Source organism: Anopheles stephensi, chromosome 3 (assembly GCF_013141755.1).
Source record: "Anopheles stephensi strain Indian chromosome 3, UCI_ANSTEP_V1.0, whole genome shotgun sequence".
NCBI lineage: Eukaryota > Metazoa > Arthropoda > Insecta > Diptera > Culicidae > Anopheles > Anopheles stephensi.
The window spans coordinates 64202832-64214685 of record NC_050203.1 but is presented as its reverse complement, the minus strand read 5'-3'; the positions used below and the strand labels follow the sequence as shown (position 1 = coordinate 64214685).

Below are 11854 nucleotides of genomic sequence, written 5' to 3'. Positions count from 1 at the left end.
CCCCAGGATGAACAGAAAACAGGCAAGCTCATCTCCCTGAGGCAACCTCTCCTCTCTTTGGTCTAGTATCTAGTAAAATCTACTACTCGAACAGCTGATTCGGTTCCCAGAAGCGACAATCGATTTTATTTTTAACAACACATTCCTCTACAATTGCAAACCCCTCACGGCATCATAAAGAGTTGCTTAATTCATCAACTTAATATCGGAACGCTTAGCCATATGTTTGTAGTCGGTGTGCACGTAAAACTCTTGGAAGGTCGGTTCCACCAGCTTATCCTTCGGAATCGTTTTGTACACCGGTTCACCATACCAGGTGCCAACCTAAAGAAAAATAATAACAAAGTGTTTACACAATTAAAACCGTTATTACCTTCCGGTGCGCCCAGCTTCCCCAAGTTTCATACCTCCCATCCTTCCACGTTCTTCATCAATTCAGCCTCTTCATCGCGGTTTCGTCGCAGCTGCTTCAAATACTCGCGATCTCTTTCCGCCAGCAGCAGCGGATAGATGACGTTCTTGGCGGATCGCATCTCGATCTCATTTCGATGGTTTTCCTTTACGTTCAACCAGTACAGAAACAATCCGACAGTCGAAATACCGGCATAACCAGCGATCATTTGCCATCCTACAAACAGAGGGTAAAATAGGATATTATTCGGTACGTTCCTCCGGCAATGTTGTGATGACATAACACCGAAGGTAAACGTTGCTCACCTTTAAAGTAGGTTTTAGCTGCCACCCGCTTGAATGGGATGTTCTGGTAGCCTCCCTTCGGTGGCAGGTCCTGCAATTTGGCGGGGCTGCTCATGTTTCGATATTCACGTGAGTTTTACGGGGCAAACAAACAAAACCGCAGCTCCCGGACGGTTCTTTTGCAATTCGACAGAAATCGTGCAAAAGTTGTTTTGATAAACGCTGTCAAAAGGATGAATGTCATTCAGTGAAGGTACACGTTTATACTGTACCATTCTGTACTTCTATTTCAACGCGGAACGGAACATTTAAAATGACCGTTTGTGGAAAATCGTTTAAAATGTATCAAATGGAGTATCCTGATGCATTAAAAAGCAAATACTAAACAAGTGTCGCTTATTATGTTGTTATTCTTCTTCTTCTTCCTTGGCACTACAACCTCGAGAGGTCTCGGCCTGCCATTTCTGGCTTTCTGTGACTTGGTTTTACCCGTAGTAAAGTAGTCAGCCTTACGCGTACGGGGAGGCGGTCTGGATGGGATTTGAACCCCGGCCCTGCCGTGTGAAGACCGGCGCCGCTGTCGCCTCGGCCACCGGACCGCCTCAAGCTATTCAAGCTGTTATTCAAGCTATAACAATTATTCGCTTCTTGGATTAAACACAGTTTTCAACCACTATAGAAACTCGCGTGTATAACGTGAATTGTAAATAGGCCTGCCTGCCAAATGGTACATCATAAACCATAATCATTCAAATATTTCATAATTTTTCCTTCTACCACTTGATAAATATAAAACGATTTGAAAGTGCTTATAAAGTATATATTTCACTACGAAAGGAACATGGTATTTATTCGCCATATAACTAAGTAAAGACAAGATGTGGTTCTATACAGGATCAACATTTGTTAAAACTGCCACCCCCCAACCTTAGCCAAAACGAGTAAGTATTTGTACCACACACTCCCCGCCCGATAAGAGCGTTATCGTGGAAGTCTTATCAATATGGCTCAAACTGATAAACGCTGCAGTACTTATTCCGTGGTTTAACGATTCCGCACGGGGTATCTAAAGTTCATTAAAGATTAAAAATATAACACAACGCGTTGCTCACGAGTACCTTTGTACGTTACAATTTTTCACTCGACATGGTCATGCTATGCATTTTGGAGTACGCGAATGGGTTACGCTTTTCCGTGTACAGCAAATCTTCGTCCATGAACGTAAATAGCTTTAGCTTACGCACCAAAAAGAACCCAAATCCAGCACCACACAGCTAAATCGAATGGAAAAGAAGAATGTTTACCATACCCAACAAATGTGCAGCAGGTGCACAGCCCAGAAATCACATACCTGCAATAGCACCGTTGCTAGCGTGTTCGTTATAACCGTATTTCCCGTTTCGTTAAAGATATCGTACAGCCTGCTATGGCAACCGACATCATAAATTGTACATTGCATTGTATCGGCGAGATCACAGCAGGAAAGTGGGACCAGCTGCGCAATCAGATCCTTATCATCCGGCGTGACATCTTCCGGTGGCGTTGCCATAAACCAATCGGTATAGTTCTGAACTCCACAACACTTCAGCTGGTATTTTGGATTTGTTTTCGTTAGTTTCGTGCATTCTGCAACTGAACATGCAAACTTACCTGCATTTGATAGGAATCCACATACGGTTGCCAAGAAACGTCGACGGAGTACTGATTAACGGAATACCACAGCTTGGTTTCCATTTCCATCTCCATGTGATACCGCTGCGTGTATCCAATAAATGCTACCGTGCCCTCCATGAGCGAAAACACGATCAACAGCAAGCAGAACTGCGGTGACAAAAATCAACAAATTGATCCTATGAGTCATATGATCATATGAGTAGCAGGAAAACGTACCGTGTACAATACTGGTCGATTTTCTCTCCAGGTGCCAAGGAATCCAATGAATGCGAGTACTACGCACAAGGTGCCTACCAGCATCAAGAATAACACCAACCGGTACATCCGGATGTCCATCAACACATCCAACTGTTCATACTGCATTCTGCATACCGATGCGATCGTTAACAACACAACGCCCAAGTACTATAACAAAAAACCGCAATTTAGAAATTTGAACTAGTTCCTGCTATAGTTAACTTACACAGAGCATGGTACAGATCATGCAGAAGAAAATTTTGATCCATTTTTTGGACCATTCTCCGGCCACTTTTAGCTCCTTCATCGCGATAGGAAAGACGCACACCGTGTCTTGAGCTGTTTCGAACTGAGTGCTAGAATTACCGCGCCCTTGCTGTGAGGGATTCCAGGGGGAAAAAAACGAATAAACGTACAATCGCAAACACGTAGAGGCACACCGAGTAGGAATCACACTGATAAGAGCACACCGGTTGTTACTGCACCATCTTTGGCCGTGACTTAGCCCCCCGCGTGCGGCTCTCTAGCAAAGGCTTGTTAGTTTTTTTCTCATTTGGAATCGTGCTTCGACCGTCCAGCAGTGATCTAGTTTAGTCGAAACATTTTACGATCAGGTGCAATGGCTGTGTCACCAAATGGGGAACGTCTCCCGGGCGAACACAAGCGAATGGAGGCAAAATGCAGAATGAGCACGTATTGCGCTGACTAGGCAGATATAATCGCTGACCATCTGCCCAACACAACACTTAGCAGGGCGGTCTCCATGTGTGATTGAAATGCTTGTTTGTGGCACAAAACAATATGGAAAATATGGCATTTGTTCGTTCTGGCCCGGAGCTGGTCAAAGGAAAACTCTTTGTTCAATGGAATCTACCTCGCTGCGTTCACTCTGCGTTCGATCATTTATCGAGCGTGCGGCTAAAAAAAGGCAATGAAGTTGTTGACAACCTCAGCAAAATAGTGAAAAGGTAAAAAAATCACCTATATTTATCATTTGCTGCAGAAAAACGGATGAAAATGCAATAACGTACACAACGGGAAAATTGATGAGGTTTTCTGTAAGCATCTTGACAGTAAAAGCTTCTCGCACCACCTTATCTCTATAAACCTTGAGCAGTCAGAGAATCTGTCAAACTGGAGCAAACGCAATCGCTGGCGGGAATGTTGAATGTTTACAAACGTTTCGTGTATTTTCCTGTAGATGCGTGCGCTGGTCCTGTCCGGCTATGGTCCGTTCGTTTGTTTAATTTGTTCTCTCAACATTTACTGAAAAATGCTTTCACATCTTGCGACATCCGTGATCAAGCTCGGTCAAAAACGGCAAAACGATGAGTTGAAGGAAATGCTGGAGAAGCTGCAATCATCGCAAGTAAGTAAATAGCCGGTAAACAAAAGTGCAATCACTTTATCACTTCGGTCTCAACCTTCCAGCTTATCGATATGGTTGTGTCCAGCATCGATTCCATCGATGGCTACACACTTTGGCACTTTACCCTACTCGGACTGGCACACTCCGAACGAAGCGCCAACAAACGATTCGATCTCGTTATGGCCGTGCTACAGCACCTGAACGTTGTGGAGCTATCGACGAAGCAAATATTCGATTTGATCGCGCGGTTCTTGACCGATCTGCCGTCCCTTACTCCGGAACAGTTGGTAGACATTTGTGAGCTCTGCGTCGAATCCATTCGGGCCGGTGATCCCAAATGTACTACGACCTGGAAACATTTGCTGCCCCAAACGATTCTCCAACTGTTGTCGGGCAATGCGGCGGGCAGATTTAACGCCAACGGTATGCTGCTGACCGGTGCCGACTACCGGCAGAAGGTGTTGGAAGAAATTTTTAAAATGAAGCTACAGCTATCCATCCTTACGCCGCTATGTGGCATGTTCCGAGATTTAACGCTTTCGAAGGACGAAACGAGCATCTTTGTTACGAAAGTGTCGGACAGTCTGAAGAATATCGAACCGCTGGAGCTGCCACCGTTGGCGTGTCAACTGTTTCACGTTTGCCTGAAGCATCCGAGCCTGCTGGTGATCCCGCTCATGGCGCTGCAGAAATATTTCCACAAAAACTACTACAAAAAGCTGTTGTCGAATGAAAACAGTGACACGACGGATTTCGACAGCATTGGTAGGAGGATTTCGTAACATCCACTACCAGAGTATCCATTACCCTGATCGGATTTCCTCTCTTTCAGATCGCTATTCCGACACCGAGATACGAGAGGCGGAAGAAACCATCCTGTTTCATCTGTCGAACGTGGTCGAGTTTCGCATCGATGAGGCACAAACTGTAGCGATGTTTAAACCATTTCAAAACAACCCGGAAGTGTTGCTTACACCCTTTCTGGTGGGTTCGTTGCTTGCGATGAGCAAAATTAACCGCCAGCCGGACACAACCGATGTCGTCGCATCGCCCATTATGGCATTCCTCATCAAGCTAATAGCGATCAGCGAGAAGGAGCGAGAAATGTGCACTCAGTCGGCCTGGTGCCGTGGCCGCATTGAACCGAGCGTGATCGCACGTATCGATCAGCTGTTTAGCACGCTGACCGAGAACAGCCAGGAGGGCAAGGAAGTGGTAACGCCGGGGCTTATAAATTTCGCTTTCGCACTGCTGCTAGCAAAAAAGCAAACGAAGCTGCACGGCATAGCGATCAACTTCTTTCAGCTGTTCATCAAGAGACGGTTCATCTTTGGCAGCGGCATCGTGGCAAAGCTAAAGAAGTATCTGTTTGCCGATCTGGAAGAATCGCAGTTCAACACTTGCTTGACGACGCTCAGCCTAACCAACGCGCTAACGGTGTCCGAGTGTACAAACACGATCCAGTTTATCATGGACTACTTATTGTTGGTGAGTAGACTGGTTTACATCGTTTTTTAGCCTTTCAACTCCTTGCCTTTGGACAACTGGCATGTGTTGAATTGCGTAAATTTTATAATAAGGAGGATAAGGAGAAAAGAACTGTAACATTTATCATTTATTTTGCTTCTGTTTTGTTGTAGATCAACGGCACCCATGCAATGCGCTTCATGGCGTTCATCTTTCCGCTGCTTCGAATTTCGCACACGATCCGCGATCGATACATCGAAGTGTTGCGCAAGGCCATGTACCACGGGTAAAACACATACACCAGGTTAGCTTAACGCATACGTTTCAATAACACTGGTCCAACATTATTCCACAGTGAAACATCAACACGCATTATGGGTGTGTTTGGGTTTTGCTCGTTACTGAAGCAGCTGAAGAACAACAATGCCCGTCGCTCGATCATGGGAAACGGGGCCGGCAACTATACCCAGCTAACCATCTCCGGTATGTCGTTACTGTCACAAGCCGCGTATGGCTCACAGAACAATCCGAACGTCCATTTTGATATGCTAACGCTTGAAATAATGGGAATGCTACGCAAGTAAGTGCACACGCACAGCTGTCTCTTATGATCGTTTTAATCGATGCACCGATCGCTCCTCTTACACAGATGTTTCACACAGACGGTTGAAGTAAGGGAAATGCTGTACGAAGCACTTGGCCGGGCAGTCGAGTTTAATACCCAGCTGTTGCCGCACGTGTTGCAGTTTATCGACTGGCACTTTGAAAGCTTTTTCGGTGAAAATCCACAAGAATCGTTTCGAATTGATTTCGAAAAGTGTGTCCGTTACAAGGGTGGTGAACTGCACGAGGATGAGGATGCATCGGCCGACGGGCAGCGGTCGGTTGTGGTGTACGACAACATCGGACGGCTGACGGTGTTTATGGTGCATTGCGTAGTGCTTTGCGATCAGCACGATGTTCAGCATGATACGGGCGCGGTGAAAAGTACGCTCCAGCTCATCGTCGAACGGATTGACAATCTTAGCACAGAGGATATGGGAATAGTAAGCGAAACTTTAACTCACAATTATTTTTTTTTTTGGCATGAAGTTACTTTTTTGGTTCATTTTACAGCTCGGAACATTGGACTCAAAAGGTGCTATTATTGCTTCGCAATACTTAAATACACTCGAAGCCGCTATGGCATTCTGTGCCTGGAAGACAAAGCCGGACAATGTTTTGCTACGAGACTTTGTACGACTGTTTAAGCATCATCAGCATTCTCTGGAGAAGTTTAAGGTATGTTTTATTCGGAGCTCCACCGAGTTTGAGGACGATTTTCTTGGTGTAGACTTAGGCAATCATAAGAAGTAATGAAAGCATTGCCCAAAAATTAGACTCTCTTTACCTTGTTGGTCATTTAAAGATAGATTTTAAAACATTTTTTTAGTAATTAATAAGAAGGAAGGTGTAAAAAGAGAATCGTGCTCAAAGTCAAGCAGATGTTCCATCTTAAGGTGTCCAGATTTCCATTGCAAGGCACTGTAGCTCTAACATTTTCCTTTATTTAAAACTTTAACAGAAAATGGAACCGAAAAAGGGAAACAAAAAGAACGCATCGTCGGAAGTCTCGATCAATGCATCAACAATAGCCGGTTCGTTAAAGTCAGGAATTGCCTTCAAGCCAGAAAACGTGTGGGATTTGGCTACTGTCGAGAGAGTGCTACGAATATCGCTTGAGTAAGTATGATCAGTGTACAGCGTACAGCGAACATTCTATTTCCATTCGTGTTTGTTTTCCTTATTTTAGCACCATGACAAACTACGCTAAGGAAGAGGATCTGAAAATGTTCCGCGGCAACCGAGATCTGCAGCAGTACGTGCTGAAGATTGCCTGCCAGAAGCTGGAGGCTTTACGATCGCTTCCCGACTATTGGCAGGTGAATCACAGCAAACGCATTTTTAGCCATCTGGCAGAGTGCACCAAGCTGGTGTACGATCGCTGCATAAAGAAAACGAGCGAGCTGATCGGAAACGGAGGTTTGCTCGTGGCCCAGACCGCTGTAGAATGTTTCCGGCAGGGTCTCACATCGGCGGCCGAACTGTACGAACGAAAGTTTAACGATTTTCTACAACTGATATGTACGTGTGACTGGCAGCGGTAACCGTTTGCTTTGCTAATAAAATGCCTTCCCTACTGCTCCCAACAGGTTGTACGATTGGACCTTCCTTCAAGAAGGAACTGTTACTGCAGCTACAGACCATCATCGATGAGTACTTCAGGGATGACTCCGACCCGGAACCGGTTGGAGAGAAAATCATCGTAGGGCTGGTACAATGCTTGGAAATATTGTACAAATCGCCCATCGTCACCCAAGACCATCTCGCGCAAGGGTACGATTGGTTGCAAAACTTTTGCATCAACACCAAGCTGAAGCGTAAATCGTTCGCCATCGTGCATCGCTTGCTGTTCGAGTTGCGCATCCGCACCCAGACGGGAGCGTACTTCGATTCGATAGCGATGCGGTTGGAGCTAAAGTTCGGTCAAATAGCGGCCGAAGAAACGAACCCATTGTTCTACTTTAAATCGATCACTTCCGCCACAGCCGAACCCACGTTCCACTGTGTGTGTGCGATCTTTCGACAGCAGCTGGACGAAATCGAGCATTTGATCCTGCGCACCAACAGCCTTATGATACGTTTGAAAGTGTTTGGACTGGATGATACGGATGAAAGTGTGTAGCCTGTACACGCCAACAATCGAACCCAACATTAATGACAATCACTCCACTTTATCTCCTTCACAGCGTCACAGCTACTGAAGTCGATCGAACGATCTGTTTGCTCGCAGCTGGTGCACATCCTCGGTTCCTTAACGCATTTGTGCAACGCGAATCTGCCCCTTGGCTCAACTATGGATGCGTTAATCAAACTGTTGCTTTCGCTTTACGCGTGTCTTGCCAACTTAAGCAAACACTTTCTGGCTCGTCACGCGATCGTCCCGATTGCTTACGACGTTACCAAGTATGTGGGCTGCGCTTTGCCATGCACAAAACTCCCATATGTCTGACGGCCATATTTTCATCTCTCGCTAGGTTCAATCTCGTAGTGAAATCGTCCAAACCACTCGCAGCGAAAATTTACGATCTAATACCGTTCGTCGAGGAGAACATTATTGGACAGGACGAGGAAGGGGAGCAGCAAAAGGCTGCTGCTGCTAGTTCGGCGGCGAAGGCAAAGTCCAATCGCGACAAGGTACTACGCCAGACGAAATTGATCCCCAAGCTTGTGTTCCGCATCGAGACGTTCAACAAGATTGTGATGCAGCTAAGCAAAAAGACGAAAAAGGATTTAACCTACCTGCTGCACATGGGAACGGTGCGGGACTTTCGCATCAAGACCTCGGCGCTGGTGGAAGCGATTCAGAGGACGGTTTCGGACAGGGCGGACGGGGGAGAGATGTCCGATGAGGAAGCGGACGAACCGCAGTTGGATCGGACCGTGGACGACGATGAGGATGAGGAAAACATCAATCGTACCGCTTGCTCGAACAGATCGGAAGTGGCTGGTGGTGCTGTTCAGGAAACGCGAAGCCACAAGTCCAACCTAAGCGCGGAAGCTTTGGCGTTGAAAAATCTCGCCCGCCTGAATGAGCGTACCAGAAAGGCGGCCAAAAAACGCGCGTTTGAAAGTGTAAAAGATGTGGAAGAGATACCGCCGGTGGTGAGCAAAAAGGCGAAACCTATCAAAAAGAAAGCAACCGGCTCAAAAACCAACAAGCGTGCGCTGGAAGAGGTCGGTGCGGTAGAGAATGTGGAGAGTGTGGCAGCTGCAGAGGTGCAAGATGTGCAAAGGGAGGAGGGTCAGCCGGTAACACGCACCCGCACCCTAGGACTGCCAAGACGGAGCGCAAGAAAGCATGACATGTAATTGGATGAGAAGCTAGCGGGAAAAGGGGCGTTAATGTGAATATATAGCTTTATCGTTCACGGTTCTGTGGTTTCTCCGTGTGTACTCCGAAACATGACTCTAGACTGCTAGACGGCGCAGTGTGCTAGAGTTTCGCCCTCCATATCCCCTGGGTAAGTTTTGCACCTTTAGTCTTCAATATTCTAAGCTCTTTTATTTATTAAGCGTAATAGTAGTTAATGAGAAAGTATTTTTGGCGAATTAAGAGCTCCGAATAATCTGGAAGGATGGAGGTGTAAGGTCTTAAGTCAGCAGTCGGCACTTACATTTGCTGATCCATCGAAGAGTTTTCGGACGTGGTGCAAGATCTCTGCACACAATCGATACGATCTATATGGAGGATACATGCGCCGCAGAAGAAAAGATTACTCCGCAATGCCTCCAGAATTTTTTTTTTGCAAAATACCAATGATCCCTAATTGCAACAGATTTCTAAACAAGAGGCGACAACGGCCTCGGTCTTCACACGGCAGGACCGTGGATCAATTCCCATCCAACCGTTCGCCGCTGGTGAGGATTTGATTTTCCAACTATACTATACTATATAATGTATAAGTCTAGTAAGCCAGGGGCGGTTCGGTGGCGAGGCGATAACGGCGCCGGTCTTCACACGGGGCAGGACCGGGGTTCAAATCCCATCCGGGGACCGCTGGTTTTAAAGTGCCAAGGAAAAAGAAGAAGCCAGAAATGGCAGGCATATGACCTATAAGAGGTCGTTTGTGTTGTGGATCATAGCAACCTCGGGAGTTAGGATTCTAGTAGGCGTTGCTTGTATAGTTAGGTAAGATGAATAAATTTAGTCAGTTCTTCTTTTTCCACTCGTAAGAGGAAGTACCTTTCAACAGTTTGGCCGAAGAAGAAGCATGAATAGAATAATGGAGATAAGCCTTTAAAACTGCTATTCGCTCGAGGAGCTCCGACTGCCCAGGAATATGACGATTTTTGGTTCCCCATGATAGGGTTAAAGGAGAAGGACTTGGTCGAGAAATTGCCGATGTGCTATAATTTTAAACGGAGCGTTGACAAGCTCGATATCCGATCAGTCAGTGGAGATCATCCAACACAAAGATATTAGTTAGCCTCTCACACAGGCACATACCAAATGTCGCAGATTGCAGATCAGGGTAATAACATACGCTTTCTAAGTTAGTCAGTGTTCCGTCGTTCGCTAAAAGTAAGAAAATTGAAGACGCATCCTATCTTTCGTGTGTAATCCAGTGTGGTGAGTCTTACTGCACACCGTGGAACGAACGGTTGGATGGATTATTGGAATGGATTGTTTTAGAAAAGAAGAGCAGCAAACCGACCAAGAAGTCAAGATGAAGGACGAGGAATGCAGATTGTGCTTAGCCGCTTTGGATCCGGACGATTGCGGTTACTCAATAGCAAAAAACGCTCGGTTCCGGAAGGCTCTGGAGCAAGTGTTTACATTCAAAGTAAAGGCTTCTTTCTGTCCTCGGCACATATAAAGAAAGTTGATACTCACACACATACCACCATCTTTTGTATTTTTATGCAGATAAGTTTTGAAGCAGCTGATTTGCCCGAGTACACTTGTAAGCAGTGTTCTTGGAATGTATTGGATTTTCAAAGCTTCAGCGAACTAGTTAAAGCGAATCAAGAAAAACTGCAGGAAAGATCACAGCGGGTGGACGGGCATGGCAAAAGTATTGCCGAAATAGCTTACGTCGATGATGAGGCTCGCAGTGAAGGAAGCGCTACCGCAGATGACTCTGAGCCCGTGAACAGTTTCCAGTCAGACGACTTGGAACGTTCTGTTCATAATGTGCAGGAAGTGTATGAAATCCCTCATCCTGATCATGTGTATGCAGCAACAGCAGATCAGAATGCTGACCAACGGTGCAGTCCAGTTGTGATTTGTGAAGAATATCTTATCACTGCAAACGATGCAGAGCCAGCGGACTACACCAGTAACGACGAGCCTTACGACAGTAATGAACCTCCGACGAAGAAACAAAAACTGCCAACCGGTACTGTGTTGGCAAGTGAAAACAATAACGTAGAACCGCACCGCAGGAGTGACGCGAACAATGTACCATTTTCATCCAAAACGTTCCCCTGTGAGCAATGTGATAGGGTGTTTGAATCAAAATGGCAGGTAGAATATCACAAGCAGGAACATGTCATATCGAAATGTATGTTTTGCAAAAAACCTGTTCCCTTAAAGCACTACAATCTACACATGACAACCCACATAGGCGATTTTAACTGTAATTTGTGTAACAAAAAGTTTTTAAGCCAGCGAGACTTTAAGTACCATAAGAAAGCATGCAAGGAGCCTAGATAGACCGGTGTGTGTGTGTATGAGCAAGATCAAAACAATATATTTAGTTGCAAAAAAAAACCATATCTAAATAAAAAGATTGCCGTCCACAAACTGCAATGTATTGTGTAGACCAGCTTGTTATGCTAAGATGACAAAAAGGCATTACTTTTTCG

At 45.7% G+C, this 11854-nt stretch overlaps 3 protein-coding genes across 4 annotated transcripts; 1 reads left to right on the top strand and 2 right to left on the bottom strand.

Annotated features, from left to right (window-relative positions):
• Positions 1 to 98: 98 nt before the first annotated feature.
• On the bottom strand, positions 99 to 920 carry LOC118511615 (NADH dehydrogenase [ubiquinone] 1 alpha subcomplex subunit 13). Its single transcript, XM_036054905.1, has 3 exons — positions 718 to 920; positions 408 to 628; positions 99 to 324 (listed from the first exon to the last, which is right to left on the bottom strand). The coding sequence occupies exons 1-3, from the start codon at positions 809 to 811 to the stop codon at positions 187 to 189; spliced, it is 453 nt and encodes a 150-aa protein (XP_035910798.1). The 5' UTR covers positions 812 to 920; the 3' UTR covers positions 99 to 186.
• Positions 921 to 1502: 582 nt separating this feature from the next.
• Positions 1503 to 3667, bottom strand: LOC118511609 (CD63 antigen-like). 2 transcript variants are annotated; one of them, XM_036054896.1, is made up of 7 exons: positions 3589 to 3616; positions 3482 to 3525; positions 2834 to 2983; positions 2587 to 2775; positions 2347 to 2517; positions 2048 to 2284; positions 1503 to 1970 (listed from the first exon to the last, which is right to left on the bottom strand). In XM_036054896.1, exons 1-7 carry the CDS (start codon positions 3599 to 3601, stop codon positions 1824 to 1826), a joined length of 951 nt encoding a protein of 316 aa, XP_035910789.1. In that variant the 5' UTR covers positions 3602 to 3616; the 3' UTR covers positions 1503 to 1823. The 2 variants fall into 2 exon arrangements, with proteins under 2 accessions (XP_035910789.1, XP_035910790.1); XM_036054897.1 differs by lacking the exon at positions 3482 to 3525 and having other exon boundaries at positions 3589 to 3667.
• Positions 3668 to 3727: 60 nt separating this feature from the next.
• On the top strand, positions 3728 to 11798 carry LOC118511602 (Fanconi anemia group I protein homolog). Its single transcript, XM_036054884.1, has 14 exons — positions 3728 to 3976; positions 4039 to 4741; positions 4809 to 5464; positions 5617 to 5729; positions 5799 to 6023; positions 6093 to 6489; positions 6560 to 6724; positions 7008 to 7165; positions 7236 to 7567; positions 7636 to 8160; positions 8233 to 8449; positions 8521 to 9507; positions 10613 to 10830; positions 10914 to 11798. Exons 1-12 carry the CDS (start codon positions 3881 to 3883, stop codon positions 9353 to 9355), a joined length of 4422 nt encoding a protein of 1473 aa, XP_035910777.1. The 5' UTR covers positions 3728 to 3880; the 3' UTR covers positions 9356 to 9507; positions 10613 to 10830; positions 10914 to 11798.
• Positions 11799 to 11854: the final 56 nt, after the last annotated feature.